The sequence below is a fragment of the Equus przewalskii genome, chromosome 1 (assembly GCF_037783145.1).
Source record: "Equus przewalskii isolate Varuska chromosome 1, EquPr2, whole genome shotgun sequence".
In the NCBI taxonomy this organism is placed as follows: domain Eukaryota; kingdom Metazoa; phylum Chordata; class Mammalia; order Perissodactyla; family Equidae; genus Equus; species Equus przewalskii.
Window position 1 is genome coordinate 36,283,367 of NC_091831.1, and position 17,653 is coordinate 36,301,019.

Sequence of the window (17,653 nt, forward strand, 5' to 3'; positions counted from 1 at the left end):
ATGGACTGCATATACAATGGCGGTCCCATAAGATTAGTACCATATAGTCTAGGTGTGTAGTAGGTGATACCATTTAGGTTTGTGTAAGTACACTGTATGATGGTCGCACAATCACAAAATCACCTAACAATGCATTTCTCAGAACTTATCCCTGTTGTTAAGCAATGCATGACTGTATTTCATCACTAGTATGGGGTAGAAATTGTGAAATTACTTAATGTGTCTTCTAAGATTGAGCAAATAAGTAAATATATTGAAAGCCAGGTTTCTCACTGTCTGAAAAGGAAGCACAAATGTAGACTAGAAAGATATTTATGTGCACGCACACACACACACACACACACACAGATTTCTAGCTGTGTCTACCTAGAACAAATGACACTCCAGTAGCAATGAGCGCACCTAGTGCCCAGACCTTGGTTTCTATTAATATGATTCCAGAACTGGGCCTGAGAAAGTACAAGATGAGCCTGGAATATCTTGTAATAGCAAAAAGTAAGAAAATGCTCAAAAAGAATAGGTCATATCAAGAGAACACAGGAGCCAAATTGAAGAGGCTCTCACTCATCAAACTGGGATAATTTCAAGGGCTGGCCCAGTGGCATAGTGGTCGAGTTCACGTGCTCCACTCCAGCAGCCCAGGGTTCACAGGTTCAGATCCCAAGTGCGGACTTACACAGTGCTTATAAAGCCATTCTGTGGCGGCGTCCCACATACAAAAAAAGAGGAAGACTGGCACAGATGTTAGCTCAGCAACAATCTTCCTCAAGCAAAAAGAGGAGGATTGGCAACAGATGTTAGCTCAGGGCCAATCTTCCTCACCAAAACAAAACAAAACAAAACCCTGGGACAATTTCATCATCAAAATAAGTAACAGTGGATTATAACCCAGAGGATAAAAGAATCCATGAGTACACGCTAACATAAATAAATGAATAAGAATAAGTGGGAGGGGAAAGGGAAAACTCTCCCCCTCAATAGAATGCCAACTAACAAATGAAGAAGGAATGATGAAATTAGAAAAAAGATCATTTGACAACCACTATCATTATAATTGTTTCAGACATGTGCATCAATACATGTTAAGAGGAAGAGGATACTTATGTAGTTTCAAAGTATCCCCCCATAAATTCCTTATTATTTGCAAAGGAAAAGATTAACTTTACAATGGAGAAATCTGGAGGACAACATGGTAACCAAGTTACCAAAGTGAAATAAAACATCACCAATTATGAGACAAATAGCTATCGTGTACTTCTTGATATCTGAGATGCACTGAAAATATACCACTTTTGTGGTATTCTTGACAACTGCAACTAATCATGAAGGCCAACCCCCACTGAGGGACATTGTACTAAATAAATATTCCACACTCTTGCAAAAAGGAAAGGTCATGAAAGATAAAGACTAAAGAACTGCTCCAGATTAAAGGAGATGCGAGAGACATGACATTTAACTGCAATGTGTCATCCTGGATTAAATCCTGGACCAGAAGGAAAATCTTTTTCTTTTCCTATAAAGGACAGTAGTGAGACAGTGGCAAAATTTGACTTAGGTCTGTATATTAGATAATAGTTGCTATCAATATTAATTTTCTGACAAAATAATTGTGCTATGGTTATATAAGAGAGATCCTTGTTTTTAGGAAATACAGACTGGAGTATTTAGGGGAAAGTGGGCATTAGGACTGTAACTTATTCACAGCTAGTTCAAAAAACATATATAATATATACATAATACTAGAGAGAGAGGAGGAGAGGAGAGAGAGGGAATGAGAATGATAAAGCAAACAATAAAAAGTTAAATGAGAAATTGGGTTGATAGTATTTATACTATTTGAAGCTTTTTATTCTGAAATGACTTCAGGCAGAGAAAAGGAAAGTTACAGAGAATTTAAAAACAGCTTACTGTTCTGTATTTTCTTGGACATTGTTAAGTGGTTTCTGGATGTTTTCACACTTTTCCTCCAAAGCACAGAACCTCTCTGCCCAAAGACTGATTAACTGGCCAAGTTCCTGTAAGAAAGGTGTGGGGAGGGGAAGCGATTGAAATTATGACACTTCAACTTTTTTTCTATACTGACATGAAGTATTTTCCCATGGGTGAGAATTATACAAATTCCTAACAAGCGATCTTTAACTCCACCCCTCTCTTGCAGAGAAGAGAGGAGTGGAAGTAATATTAAAAGGATAATATTATAGGGATTTTTAAAAAAGTAAGTAATTAGCAAACTTTTCTATTTTAACTATTAGTAACAAATTACTTTCAGTGTACCTCAAAACCAAATACACCAACCAAATACACCAAGATGTCACATTATGTTTGAGAACCACTTAGACAAATATACACAGTTGTTTCTTAATTGATAACACTACTAAAAGGGAAAAGTAATGCTGATAATCTAATGGGTCAAGCAGTCCAAAAATATTATCAATTATTGCAGGTGAAACATTTTACAGAACCTAGTTGGATCATATTAATAAAATGTAAATAGTTTTACCTTTGCTCATACTTGGCATCTTTAAAAACAAGCTCTTACAGGCACATGACATGGTATGGACTTACATTGCAAAATGAGGAAGCTACACTAAAGACCAAGGGAGAGCTGAAAACGCATCCAGCATCCTTCTTCACTGTTCAGTCCATTAGCTGGCCAACATCTCTGAATATCACATCAGATGACAATACATATCTAACACTTTGAGTATGAATAAAGTCTGTCAGTATTTTTACTAGTCTCAAAGTAAAGAGAAATGCAGATATTATCAGATTTAGCTACTTCTAAACAGGTGTTCAGAGTTTTACATAATTGTTTTGTTAATGCTAACTTCAAGTTCTAGAAAATCTAAGAAACAGCTCACTTACTAAACTTGCTTCCTTAAAGCCAGGGATGTCAAACCATTCATGATACTTTTCAGATCATAGGTGTTTTGTTTGTTTTTAAACAATTGCTTACCAATTTTAAATATTTCAAAACAGCTAATTTATAAAAAGCTAATCTACCTTAGAATATATACCTAGAAAGTTCTAGACAGGTTTAAGGTAAATACCCCATGCAGAAGTATGAGAAATGGCTCCAATTTCAGATTTCAAGAATATGTTCTAGAAACATATAGAAGAGCCTCTCAAAAACGGATGCCTTTCAAGTAATATAATCACACTACCACTAGTAGATGATCTAAATATTGTTAGATGCTCACAGGCCTCAGTTTCCTCATTAGAAGACTGCACTAATAATAGAACCGGTATTTATATTGGTGGGAGGAATAAACACACAGTGAGTTGCTCAATATTAACTATTATTTTTGCTAATTTCTGATGTTAATCCTTTCTCTGAAAAGTTTCATGCTTATCAATTAAGGAAACAATCTTATTTTAAAGTTGCATTTATTCTTACCTAAAAATCTTGGAAGTGTTTCCCTTCTCATTTTGGGGGACATGAAATGAATTCCCCGTCCCTCACTTTCCAAAGAAAAAGAATCCTTTACTACTTACTAAATCATATCAGCAGTTTTACTGACTAGAGTTCTGTCATGTAGTAATAACCTCATGTAAAGTAAAACTTCAGACATTCATTACTAAGGTCTTAAGTATACCAGGAGTTGTTTTCCATGTATCTGACATTTATAGACTATGACTTCCCTGGTTTAGAGGTTTGGTTTAAAGCCTCATATACTTCATATAAATACATTATATTTATAATCTATTAATAAAAATTAAGAATTGTATTAATTTACTGCAATTTAAATGTCTGACATTGATGAGACAGAAATAGTAAGAAAATGTAGGGCATAGTTTACAACAGAAAATATCCATGTCACCCAGGAAAAAAACAATTTAACAAGTTATAATGTAGACACATGTTCTTTTTAAATGCTACAACCATTTTCTTCTAATTGTACTCCCAAAGGTATGTTTCTCCAGCTTCATCTTTCATCTTGGTATCAGGAAATGACTGTCTGTCTTATTGGGCTTTAGCGTAGGGTTCTACATGTAGCAAATGCTCAAATATTAACTGATCAAGAAAAGTATTCTCGGGGCCGGCCCAGTGGCACAGTGGTTAAGTGCACACGTTCTGATTCAGCAGCCCAGGATTCGCCGGTTCCGATCCCGGGTGCGGACATGGCAGCACTTGGTAAGCCATGCTGTGGCAGGCGTCCCACGTATAAAATAGAGGAAGATGGTCATGGAAGTTAGGTCAGGGCCCGTCTTCCTCAGCAAAAAAGAGGAGGACTGGCAGTACTTAGCTCAGGGCTAATCTTCCTCAAAAAAAAGAAAAGAAAAAAGAAAAGAAAAAGAAAAGTATTCTCAATTATTTTACATGAATTACTGTTAGAAGCACCAGTGGCTATGGTATTTTCAGGTTTCTAAATTAGTTATATAGCATTCAGATTGTGTAACAAAGATTATCAAGTTAAAGATCATAAAGCTTTCTTTTTACACTCCCCAAATCACCTAAGTAAGATACCTGTGAATGGATCTCCTTTAACGTCTTCAGGGCTTCAGTTAAGTTTTCACACAGCTTCCGTGACTCATCCAAGGAAGATACTGTATTTTCTTGCAGTTCATGTAGATTGCTACACAATGTACTAAGAAAGTCATCCATTTCTTTTTTCTGATCTTCTATCTTTAAAGAAAAAAAATTAATTTCTTTCACTTTTTAAATTAAAAAGGCTTTTTTAGTTCATTTACTTTTTATTTTTTCGAATACATTACAAAATAGAAAAGGGAAAAAACAATATGCAAAGTTCCTTTCTCTCTCCAGTCCCTGGAAGCCCAGTCCCACTCGTGCCTTTGAGACGACTGCTACGATTTTTAAACATTTCCAGATATTTTATGCATATTTAGGCATATATGCAAGCATATGTGTGTATACATTTATATATGTATCTTCCTCACCATCTATATGCTCTATATGCTACTATGTAAATGTGAACATTTATCTTGAAGTCATTCCCTCTCATTTTTCTTAGCCATGATTCTGCTGACCCTATCAATGGCAGAAAGCATCCTGTCTCCTCCCTCCTCCAGATTCCTTCTCACAACCCATGGGTTTTGCATGTAGACATATCTCCAGGTGTGGCCACAGAGTGTCTTTCTTAAACAACAATTCGATTTTGAGATATTAAGAATGTAACATTTGTTACCTTATTAGCCACTGTCAATGAAGTCTTGAAAATATGCTTTAGCTGGCTATTGATTTTCAGTATAGACACCACAGTCGGGGATAAAACTGTTTCCAGTGAACTTAGAAGATCAGTCTTAAGTATATTCTGGTTTTAAAAATAAACAAACAAGTCTTTAAAAAGAATATTTTCACTTCCATACACCTGGCTGGTTAAATGATATCTTAAAAACTTTAACTAAACACATGCATATTAAAATTCTAAATGTCCACTCTCTATTCTTTATAACCTACAAAGCCTATTTATTACTAGAGTTTATATTCAGCATGTCACTTAATCCTGGCTATAGTAATTTAGAAAATGGTCACTTGGTGTACAATAGACTCTTAATCATCTAATGCAACAATAGTCAGAAGAATTCAGAAGAGGAGAAAATGACAGTCATTTGATAAGATTTCAGCATTGCAAACAAAGGAAATTAAAAAAAAAACCCTACAAATACATTTTAACAAAATAAATTTCAAACAAGTTTAGGTTACTAGTCAGAAAGGCTGAGACCAATAACCTTCAAAAGTAGGCTGTGGGCTGCAAGTATTTAAATTTCAAGACCTAATGACTTATTGTATCAAAAGAACTTGTCAGGGTTCTTCTTCTTGTCAAGGTAGGGGGAAAGTTGAGAAATGTATTATAGATTGAGAATTTCCATAAAAAGGAAAAAAAATTCCAACAAGTTCCTTTCACTAGGGGAGGGGTGAAGAACTATGAAGGAAATAATTAGTAAATACTTAAAAGATAACTGGTATTCTTTTGGAAAGAAGAACTATCATACTAATTTCAACTCATGTGGGAACAGTAGTCATCTCTTTGACTCAACAAATAATTATAACTTGGTAGGAAGACATCAACAAATACAGACAACTATTTAGTGAATGAATCAATTTCCACAAAGTTAGTATCAAGAGAGCATCTTTTAATTTTGTGAAATTTGGGCAATTGAAGAAATCTATCAAATAGTGTCATACAAGCACTGAATCTAGGCAGTGTCAGCTAACATTTGTAGCATTTCCTTGGAAAATGTTCAACGAATATTGTTAAACTCAAAAAGGGAGGCAGAGAGCCTGCACAAAGAGGAAAACAAAGTAAGTGATATGGCCAAGAACTTCTTAGACAAAAGGTGCAATTACAAAATAAAGAGTACACAAATCAGGTATGGAGAAGGTAACACTGAGTGTAATTAGATGAGTGACTTATATAGAACTATGAAAAAGAGCCTTACAGTTAAGGCCCAGAAGCACTTAATCACACATATCTGAAACCACAAACTGTTATATGTGTTCCTAGAATTTTATAAGTTTTTTTTCTTGCACGTTTTTTCGTATTACTATAGTTATAAAATTAACCACTTAATATTCCCTTCTGTTTGGATCATTGTAACATCACCACAACCATTCCAGGATTCCAATCTCTGAGCCAAGTGACAAACTGTAGGTCCCTTGATTTATTCTGGAGGTAAACCTACTCTTTCTTGTTATTAGAAGAGTTACTAACTTCTACTCTCAGTGTTACAAGCTATAAGTGAAAAAAGTTTCAAAGTTGGTTATATGTATTTGGAAATTAACACTTCTGGGAGAAAAAAACAGGGAAGAGATTTGTCTTTAAAAAATATAAACCTACTGTCTTAAAGCAATATGTTTATCATTGTGTCTAGTAAGGCTTAAGATGAAAGAAGAGCAGTTAACATTGTTTTAGAAGACTTATCAAATTAACCCTTCAAAAGTACTTTAGGAGATTTACTAACAATCAATGTCTGAAGTACAGTTTTACTTTCTGCTGCTAATGATTGTTCTTCTAACATGATGTTAGAAATCTGAGAAACACGTGTAGACACATTTTCTGGAATAGACGTGAGAGATCCGAGTGCTGCTGTAGTAATGGCATCTAATGCAGAGACACTGGAAGACAGCAGGTTACCTATACAAAGACAAAAGCAAATTTGACATAAATATATTTAAATATAGTTAAGATCACTTCAAAGAGGTTGCCAAAATTATATCCTTAGTGGGAAAATTGTAATAACAAATAAGCTTAAAATAATTGGCTCACTACATAAGGAAATATTTTAAATATAAATTATATATGTTCTATAGCAGTCTGTAAGCATTTGACATATTTATAGGTATATCAGGCCCATAATTATAACTCACAGTAAACCAAGAATTATAATATTTATTATAAAATTAATCTCCAAAAGTAATATATAGTATTACAGTAGGTAAAAGAGGTTATAAAAGAAAAGAGAAACTAGAAATCAATTAACAAAATTCATAGTGGTTGGCTCAAAGTGACTAGATTATAGGCAATTTAAAAAAATTTTACATTTCTGCATCTTCCAAATTTTCTATAATGAGGATAACACTTTCATAAGTAAAATAATAAAGATATTTTTGTAAATGAAGATAACAATGGCTATGGTTAAAAATGATACACATATTCTGACAATATAGCAAATATTCAAGATATACATTCTTGAAAGAAAAAAAGTTGCAGAATGTTTATGCACAGAAAACTTCTAGAAGGAAACTCATGAAATTTAACAGTAATATCTATGAAGAATGATGCAAAGTCAGGGATTAAGGGGACTTTTACTTCTAAAGTTTATACACAGTTTACTGCTTAATAGACATAACAATTTACAGAAAACAACAACAAAAAATAACTAAGATTTGTTTTAATTCAAAGACAGTAAAAGCATTAACCCTTAGTCTGAACAGACAGTGGTATTATTGGAAGAGACTAGAGATACTGTCACCTGAGTTTTTTATGACATTAAATGATCAATTTGAAATTAGTCTCACGCTAAACACACACGCACTAGAATCATCAGCAATGCTTGAACTTACCAAACAAGGTCTTGTGAACTTCTAGCATGGCCTTTTGTTTTGCGCTGCCATCCTTAATTAATTCCTCCATACTATTAAACAGACTATTCAGGTTTTTGCCAAAAATATCTCGAGCTTCTGCATTGTGCTCATCAACTGCTTTCTTACGATCCAGTTTGGAATGGAGACCAGATACATCTTTTGTAGTTTCTTCAACTGTGTTAAGCAACTAAACATGATTTTTAAAAACAAATGTTGATAAGATGGACATGATGAAAGCAGTCTAACGAAAATATCTGTGCTATGTAAGGATTTCTCCTGATAAGAACTAGTAAGTTTTATACATGATATCAGAAGAAATTTTTAAACTCATGGATAGATCCAGGAATGTTTATTTCCCCTCCCCTAGCCATTTAGGCATGGAAAACTGATTCTACCAATCTTTTATAGTAATTATGCTCCCTCACAAACTTTTTTCCTATTATGTGTTACTATTTCCTCAAAAGTACACCTAATGAAAAATCAACTACTTTCAACATCTTCCATCATCAGAACGTACTAAATTCTTGATGACAGATTAGTTTTAACCACAACCACAGGGGAAAGCATCAACATCATTATTCTAAATGTCCACAAAGTATATTAAAGTCATGTTCTATTTTCAAACCTTCAGGAATAGGGGCTGGCCCTGTGGCTGAGTGGTTAAGTTTGCGTGCTCTGCTTTGGTGGCCCAGGACTTTGCCAGTTCGGATCCTGGACGCAGACATGGCACTGCTCGTCAGGCCACGTTGAGGCGGCATCCCACATAACACAACCAGAGGCACTCACAACTAGAACATACAACTACGTACTGGGGATCTTTGGGGAGAAGAAGAAAAATAAAAAGATTGGCAATGGTTGTTAGCTCAGGTGCCAATCTTTTAAAAAAAACCCAAAACTTCAGAAATAGTTTTTTCTAAAGTTAGCATCTCTAGTGAAAAAAATTTAGATGAAATAGTAAAATACTATTTTTTAAATTGATAGAAATAACATTTGGGGTGAATAAATAGAATTTCACAATTAATGCTTAAGCAAAGAAAGTCACTTTTACCCATTCTCTAATTTCTTTAATGTGGTACAAATCAAAACGAAGGACAAACCCTGCTGGCAGCGTCATGAAGCTTCTCTTCAGTACTTTCCAAAGCTGATGTGATATATTCTTCTTTAACAAGCTGTAATTTAGTTTCTTGTAAATGTTTCTGAGTGGTTTCAAGTTCCTGTGTCTTATTTTGCAGGTCAGATTTACACTGGTCAAGTTCATTTTTATTATCCATAAACAATTCTGTAACCTAAACATAACATATTAAACATTTTTTTTAAGAATAAAAAAATGCTGACCTGCTTGGTGAGACACCTGGCTAGTTCAAAATATAATATCAGAAGAACAAAACAAATTATTTCCATGTAAAAGCTGTAACAAGTTACCAGGTAGGTTAGCACATTTCATATGGTGTCTGGTTTCTTCCTAAAATTTCATTAAAAATAAAGTAACAAGTTCTAGTGTAGTGGTCCTAATTCTGCAGGTTCCTTCCAACACTGCCACCTGCAGGATGGCACAGAAGGGTCAAGTCTTTCCACTTACTTATTTAACGTCTTGTTTCTCCCAACACCTACATTCCCTCATCTGATAACTATGTTTTTGAAAATGTCTCAGCATTCACTATTTAGCTTTAACAATAAAATCACTCAATTCAGTTAACTTCTTGTGATGTTGCATTAATATAAATGTCAAAAGAGACGGCTTCATTATCATTGATGACAGTAAAACTATGATACTACTTACTTTTAGTATAAGGGTCAGCAAGGAAAAAAACCTTGGGGAAAAAATATCAGGTCCCTCACATTCTGGCATTTTCTTTTAATATCTGCTTTCTACATAACATTCAATATTGTTCTGAACGCTTACCCTGCTTAGCTCCTCCTCGATGGCACTGATTTTTTCAATCAATTCTACAATCTGTTCTTCTTGAACAGTTAGTTTTCCACTCATGGCTCTAAAAAAAGTTTAATATAAGTTTAACAGTTAATATTTTTTCCTAATTCCTATAAAAGATATTCTAACACATGGGGAAACAAAAGACCGCGAATTGCTAAAGCAATCCTGAGCAAGAAAAACAAAGCCAGCGGAATCACAATCCCCGATTTCAAAACATACTACAAAGCTACAGTGATCAAAACAGCATGGTACTGGTACAAAAACAGGTCCACAGATCAATGGAACAGAATTGAAAGCCCAGAGATAAAACCACACATCTATGGACAGCTAATCTTCGACAAAGGAGCAGAGGGCCTACAATGGAGAAAAGAAAGTCTCTTTACCAAATTGTGCTGGGAAAACTGGACAGCCACATGTAAAAGATTGAAAATTGACCATTCTTTTTCACCACACACCAAAATAAACTCAAAATGGATCAAAGACCTAAAGATTAGGCCGGAAACAATAAGTCTTCTGGAAGAGAATATAGGCAGTACACTCTTTGACATCAGTTTCAAAAGAATCTTTTCAGACACTATAACTCCTCAGTTGAGGGAAACAATAGAAAGAATAAACAAATGGGACTTCATCAGACTAAGAGCTTCTTCAAGGCAAGGGAAAACAGGATTGAAACAAGAAAACAGCCCACTAATTGGGAAAAAATATTTACAAGCCACTTATCTGACAAAGGGTTAATCTCCATAATATACAAAGAACTCACACAGCTCAACAACAAAAAAACAAACAACCCGATCAAAAAATGGGCAGAGGACATGAACAGACATTTCTCAAAAGGAGATATGAATATGGCCAATAGACACATGAAAAGATGTTCATCATCGCTAATCATCAGGGAAATGCAAATCAAAACTACACTAAGATATCACCTTACACCTGTTAGATTGGCAAAAACATCCAAAACCAAGAGCGACAAATGTTGGAGAGGTTGTGGAGAAAAAGGAACCCTCATACACTGTTGGTGGGAATGCAAACTGGTACAGCCACTATGGAAAACAGTATGGAGATTTCTCAAAAAGTTAAAAATTGAAATACCCTATGACCCAGCCATCCCATTACTGGGTATCTATCCTAAGAACCTGAAATCAGAAATCCCAAGAGTCACTTGCACCCCTATGTTCATCGCAGCATTATTTACAATAGCCAAGACGTGGAACCAACCTACATGCCCAGAAACTGATGATTGGATAAAGAAGATGTGGTATATATACACAATGGAATACTACTCAGCCATAAAAAAAGACAAAATTGGCCCATTCCCAGCAACGTGGATGGACCTCGAGAGTATTATGTTAAGCGAAATAAGCCAGTCAGAGAAAGATGAACTCTATATGACTCCACTCATAGGTGGAAGTTAGTATATTGACAAGGAGATCTGATTGGTGGTTACCAGGGAAAAGGGGGGGTGGGGGGAGGGCACAAAGGGGGAAGTGGTGTACCCACAACATGACTAACAAGAATGTACAACTGAAATCTCATAAGGTTGTAATCTATCATAACATTAAAAAAAATAATAATAAAAAAAATAAAAAAATAAAAAAAGATATTCTAACACAATTGTGGCAGTTACACATCATCTCTATCATTTAACGGTGATAATGATGCCTAAGTGTCAATAAGCAATAAATACAAATTGCAAAAAAACAATATATTCCTTGTCCTTGTTTTATAAATGGACCGTTTTTCTTATCTTCATTTTAAAATGGAGAGTTCCTCCCTATGAGGGGAAGAAAGCATGTGTGCATATAAAATTTGAGAAGCTACAAAGCTGACAAAAGACTGTAACTTACAGAGAGTAGAGATGGGGGGATACAACCTACGCGTCTGTTTTCAGGAATATAGAGTATAAGCAGGACACCCAGAATCCAGGAAAAGTTTGGGACTTGAAGGCATCAGGTGTCGCAGGAGGAGGAGGTGAGATAAGGGGCTAAAAACTAAAGAATTGAATTAAAGTATATATACAGAGCAATTACACCTGCTGCCCCTGCCCACATACTCCAATACACACCCAACACACACAGCCACTGTCACTACAAAATCCTCATGCGATCAAAAGATTATTCTCTAGAGCACAGTTCCTCAGCCTCAGCACTACTGACATTTTGGACCAGATAATTCTGGTCCACTTTAATGGGTCTTTCTGATTTCCTGAGCATTAGCAAGTTTCAGAAGTAAGTGCTGAAACTTGTATTCTTCTAGTTCCTTCATAACTACCAACAATTTTCTATTCCACAATGAGCTTACATGATAAAGATTCTTTTTTTTTACCCCCTGCTGAGGAAGATTTGCCCTGAGCTAACATCTGTTGCCAATCTTCCTCTTTTGGTATGTGAGGCGCTGCCACAGCATGGACACTGTTGAGTGGTGTAGGTCCATGCCTAGGAACCGAACCCAGGCCACAGAAGCAGAGTGCACCCAACTTAACCACTAGGTCACTGGGGCTGGCCCACAAAGATTCTTTTGTGAATGCAAATTTCCTCAAATTATTAGCTAGAGATATCGTTGATAAAGGAAAAGCTAAAACTGACATGTAAGAGGAGAATTAATTTTAAGTCTTTTGATTAACTATACTAGTTCTTTATTGGAAATGGGTCTTTTATGTAGAATGGGATATCTGAAATGCTTTTCTTACACTGAATGTACAAGAGGTAATGCAACATTGTTATTTCCTGGATGACACAGTTTTGATATAGTTTTAAAAGGTCTATTAAGTGTGGGGTAAATAATGCATTATCCTGTTTTAAATGTTGGTTGCAGCTTTTGTGATCCTTCTCTGACTTGCAGTGTAATAATTCCAAAAGCTTTTTCAGAAAGAACTTTGTTTCAGATTACGCCTCATATCTATTAGAGAGCAAACAATCTTTTCAATCACAGGATTGACAAACTAGAAATAAAGTTAGCTCCTATCTAAAATACATCAAAGAAATGGACAAGAGAAGATAAGAAGAAAATTAGACAATCAGTCCACGAGGTCCAATGTTTGACTACTAAGAGCAGAAGATACTCTCTTACCAAATTAAAGGAGAAAACCACTTGAAGACATTCATTGATTGCCTACTAAGCAGCCATTTCCAGCATCCAGATTTCCTTTGGGGAATGACTCTCAGTCAAGCTATAGGGGGCTAGGCGCGGCCAGACCCTATCCCTAGATCCAGGGAGTAAGCCTAACTGCTCAAGACCATCAGGGAAATTCAAGTCCCTTGCTAGTTACTGGTACATACATGGACACAACTCAGGCCTAAACTAACCAATCAGTGATGTTCCCCTGGCCAGTTTTGCTGGTTAAAGGGTAGGCAGCCTCTCATCCGTACTGGACATGAATGAGACAGCAGGTAGCTGCTCTGCTGCTGATCACCATGCTTGATGACCAGCCAGCCCTGGGAGAAGGCCACCACTCAGGACAAGAGGGGGAAGACACAGAAACCGGATCCTTGAGTCACAGGATTAAACAACTATGAAGCTCATTCTATCCCTTGATGTTTTAAGACACTTTAAATTGGTTTTCTAGCAACAAGAGCAGTCTGATACCAAACTTAAAGGTATAAAAAGTGTTTGTTGAATAAAAATTAATGTATAAAATATATAAAATGGTAGAAATAGGAACACCTATGAAGTGAACATTCAAAAAATATAATGAAACACTGTAGTGTGTATGATGTAGAAGTATAATCTGAAAACCAGAGAAACAGAAAAGAAAGAAAAGAATAAAAAATACCAAGTAAAAGAATTAAGTGCAGGGGGCCGGCCCAGTGGCCTAGCGGTTAAGTTCATGTGCTCCGCTTCAGTGGCCGGGATCCCAAGTGTGGACCTACACACTGCTTATCAAACCATGCTGTGGCAGGCGTCCCACATATAAAGCAGAGAAAGATGGGCACGGATGATAGCTCAGAGCCAATCTTTCTCAACAAAAAGAGGAGGATTAGCAGCGGATGTTAGCTCAAGGCTAATCCTCGTCAAAAAAAGAACTAAGTGCAAATTTACGAAAGAATTTTTTGTAAAAATGTTTTTGCCCACTGGGTATGGGCTATGAAAGAACCAAACAAAACTAAAGTCACATAAAAAAAAATAAAAGGAGGACTATTGTTTAATAACCTGTGATACTAGTAGACTATAAATTTGAACATTCGTAAAGTTAGCATATGAACCAATTAGGAGGATGTAGCACATTATGATAACTGAAAATAACATGAAAAAAACTGAGTTTATTAAATGATTTATATACTTTTACAACGGTCATATAGTGAAACATCTATAAAAAAAGTGAGCCAAAGATTATAGTAAAATGCTTTTAGTTAATATCAATTAGCTCTAAATACATTTTCTCATTATTAATAATTTTTAAAATGTCCTGTGAAAGCCACCCTCCTTAATATCTTCAAAGATAAATGCAATCAGGAATTTTCAAGTTTTAATCCTTAGCATCCCACTTGCCTTCTGCCCTTGTTTAATCTGTTGTTGTTTCTACATAAAGCTTCAGTAGAAGCTTTCCTTTGGACAAACTACTCAAAGGCTTAAAAGTGAAGAGATTCCTGGTTGCCAGGGGTTGGGGATCATTGGGGAAGAGGAGTGGGTATGACTAGAAAGGGGTAGCAAGATGGAGATCTTTGTGATGACAGGAATGTTCTCCATCTTAATTGTAGAACTATGAGAATCTACAAATGTGATAAAATGGCATAGAATTATACACATTGTACCAATGTCAATTTCTCAGTTTTGATACTGTACGAACGTTATGTAAAAGGTAACCATTAGGGGAAACTGGGAGAAAAATACATGAGACCTCTCTGCACTCTTCCTTCAACTTCATGTGAATCTATAATTATTTAAAATAAAAGTTATATAAAAAGTTTTTAAACTGTTTGATAACTACTTGTTAACATCAAAACAAAAAGAAGCAATTAGAGGCACTAGGTACAAAGATATAAAGATTTACTGTCAAAAAGTAACTTTTACTTCAAACAGGCTATCAGAAAATGCTTATTCTTAGACATGAATTTCCATAGTCAAGGGCTTACCTATAATTTTCTTCAGAAATGTACACCCCATTTTTTTCACGGGCTGCAGCAAGATCTCGTTTCAGACGCTCTATCTCTTCTGTATATTCCTACAAAAGAAGAATGTTGTAGGTGTCAATTTAGCACTGAACTTTTTTTTCATTCAGTTTGGGGAGGACATGTAACAAATAAAACATAAAGTTAGCCCTTTCATGTTTTTTAAAACATAAAAAAGTAGGCTAAAAAGTCATAACCATACTTTTAATTCAATACTAAGCTGTTTAGAATAAAGTCTTTCAATAGCTTTCAAAGCTCCTTTAAATGCACTCACTATAAAAATATGGACTTCTGAAGAAAAAACACAGCCTCCAGTACCCAGGTTGGTATCCAAATGCATTTCACATTAAAATGAACCCAGATTCCTTAGAGAAGTGTCTGGTTCTCCGACTGGGGCAAGAAACATTCAAGATGAACCTGGAATACCTTGGCAAACAAAATAGGAAGGAAGCTAACAAACCGTGGCTAGTGAAGAGGACTCAAGAACCCACTTGAAGAGGTACTGACTAGCCAAAGAAGGGACAAAGTGACTATCAGGGAGGATAAGAACTACAATGGGCTAACACAAATATTTTATGTCCATGAGTTTATAATGACATTAAGAAAGCTAGGAAACCAAATCATTATTCTCAAAACTGTCAAATAAAGGAACAAATCAAGCATTTCTCCTGCGTTTACTATAAGAAGCATATGCCTGGGTAGCTGAGGGAAGGTTCCTTGTTATGGAAGTAGTCCGGCAATCAGTTAAGAAAGAACTGAATTAGAAAATTACCATTCTGCAACCCTTAAAATACAAATGGATCACGTCTTTGAATATCATCAATTCCCCACAAAAAGAGAAAGAACCAGACATTCTGTGCTTCCTGGTGGGAGAACACACCATCAATTATGAAGTAGTCTTAGCAAAAATATGTAAATAAGATCAAACTTTAATCTATCAAGCCTCAAAATCCAACTACCAGTTTATAAAAAATACAAAGAACAGAATATGTCAAAAGACACTAGGGGAAAACTCTACAGGACAAATAATACGGGTACTTCCACAAACAAATTGTAAAGGGAGAAAAAAAATGCAAGGAGAAACTACGTATTCAGACCAAAAGATACATCAGAAAATTGCAAAGGGTAATAAGGCAAAGGAAACCAGGAACAAAGCAAAAAGACAACCCACCAACTAGGAGAAAATATTTGCAAATCATATATCTAACAAGCAGTTAATCTCCAAAATATATAAAGAACTCACACAACTCAACAACAAAAAACAAACAACCTGATCAAAAAATGGGCAAAGAATATGAACAGACATTTTTCCAAAGAAGATATTCAAGTGTCCAACAGGCACATGAAAAGATGTTCAACATCATCACTAATCATTAGAAAAATGCAAATCAAAACTACAATGAGATATCACATTACATCCATTAGAATGGCTATAATTACTAAGACAAAAAATAACAAACATTGGAGAGGATGTGGAGAAAGGGAACCCTCATACCACTGGTAGCAATGCGAACTGGTGCAGCTACTACGGAAAACAGTATGGAGATTTCTCGAAAACTTAAAAATAGAAATACCACACAATCCAGCTATCCCACTACTGGGTATTTATCCAAAGAACTTGAAATCAACAATACAAAGAAACTTATGCACCCCTATGTTCACTGCAGCATTATTCACAATAGCCAAGACGTGGAAGCAAGCCCACTGCCCAGTGACTGATGGATAAAGAAGAAGTGGTATATATACAATGGAATGCTACTCAGCCATAACAAAAGACAAAGTTGTCCCATTTGCAACAACATGGATGGGTCGACCTTGAGGGTGTTATGTTGAGCAAAATAAGCCATACAGAGAAAGATAAACACTGTATGATTTCACTCATGTGGAAGATAAACACATGGACCAAGAACAGATTAGTGGTTACGAGAGGGAAAGGGGGTTTGAGGGTGGGCATAAGGGATAAAGGGCACATATATATGGTGACTGACAAATAATAACGTACAATTGAAATTTCACAGTGTTATAAACTATTATGACCTCAATAAAAAATACCACAAAGGGTAAAACTTATTTGGATCCTAAAACAACTATTAAAAAATATGTATACATTGAAAAACTTGGAATTTTAAACACTGACTGAATACTCTATCATATTAAAGAAATATTTTCAAATATTTTTAGATTTAAAAATAGCATTAGGGTTCAAAAGATTCAAATGTCTAAATAAAATCAGTGCTTATAAAAGAGCCTGGTATTTTTAAAATAATGAATATAAAATCACTGTAGTGTTTCTCAGATCCTGACAATTTTGGGAACCTTTACGAAGAAAGTAGCTTTCTCATATAAACCTCCTTTTAAACTGTCTACCTGATTCCAAGAGTTCTTACCTAGCTACAGTAATTAAAACTGTGTGGTACTGGTGGAGGGCCAGACTTATAAATCCATGGAACAGAACAGAGAGCCCAGAGATAGGCCCACACAAAACTATGCCCAATTGATTTTTCAGAAAAGTGCAAAATCAATTCAATGAAGAAAATATATCCTTTTCAACAAAGGATACTAAAG

The 17,653-nt window shown here is 35.4% G+C and overlaps 1 protein-coding gene across 1 annotated transcript in view; it reads right to left on the reverse strand.

Annotated features, from left to right (window-relative positions):
* KIF11 (kinesin family member 11) overlaps positions 1 to 17,653 on the reverse strand; it is a 61,808-nt gene that overhangs the window by 12,911 nt on the left and 31,244 nt on the right. Inside the window, exons 13-20 of the mRNA XM_070610058.1 lie at positions 15,053 to 15,141; positions 9,951 to 10,038; positions 9,145 to 9,333; positions 8,027 to 8,234; positions 6,925 to 7,097; positions 5,148 to 5,273; positions 4,469 to 4,627; positions 1,909 to 2,015 (exon numbers count right to left, since the gene is read on the reverse strand). Of these exons, the coding sequence (XP_070466159.1) occupies positions 1,909 to 2,015; positions 4,469 to 4,627; positions 5,148 to 5,273; positions 6,925 to 7,097; positions 8,027 to 8,234; positions 9,145 to 9,333; positions 9,951 to 10,038; positions 15,053 to 15,141 (1,139 nt within the window). The remainder of the gene's footprint in view (positions 1 to 1,908; positions 2,016 to 4,468; positions 4,628 to 5,147; positions 5,274 to 6,924; positions 7,098 to 8,026; positions 8,235 to 9,144; positions 9,334 to 9,950; positions 10,039 to 15,052; positions 15,142 to 17,653) is intronic.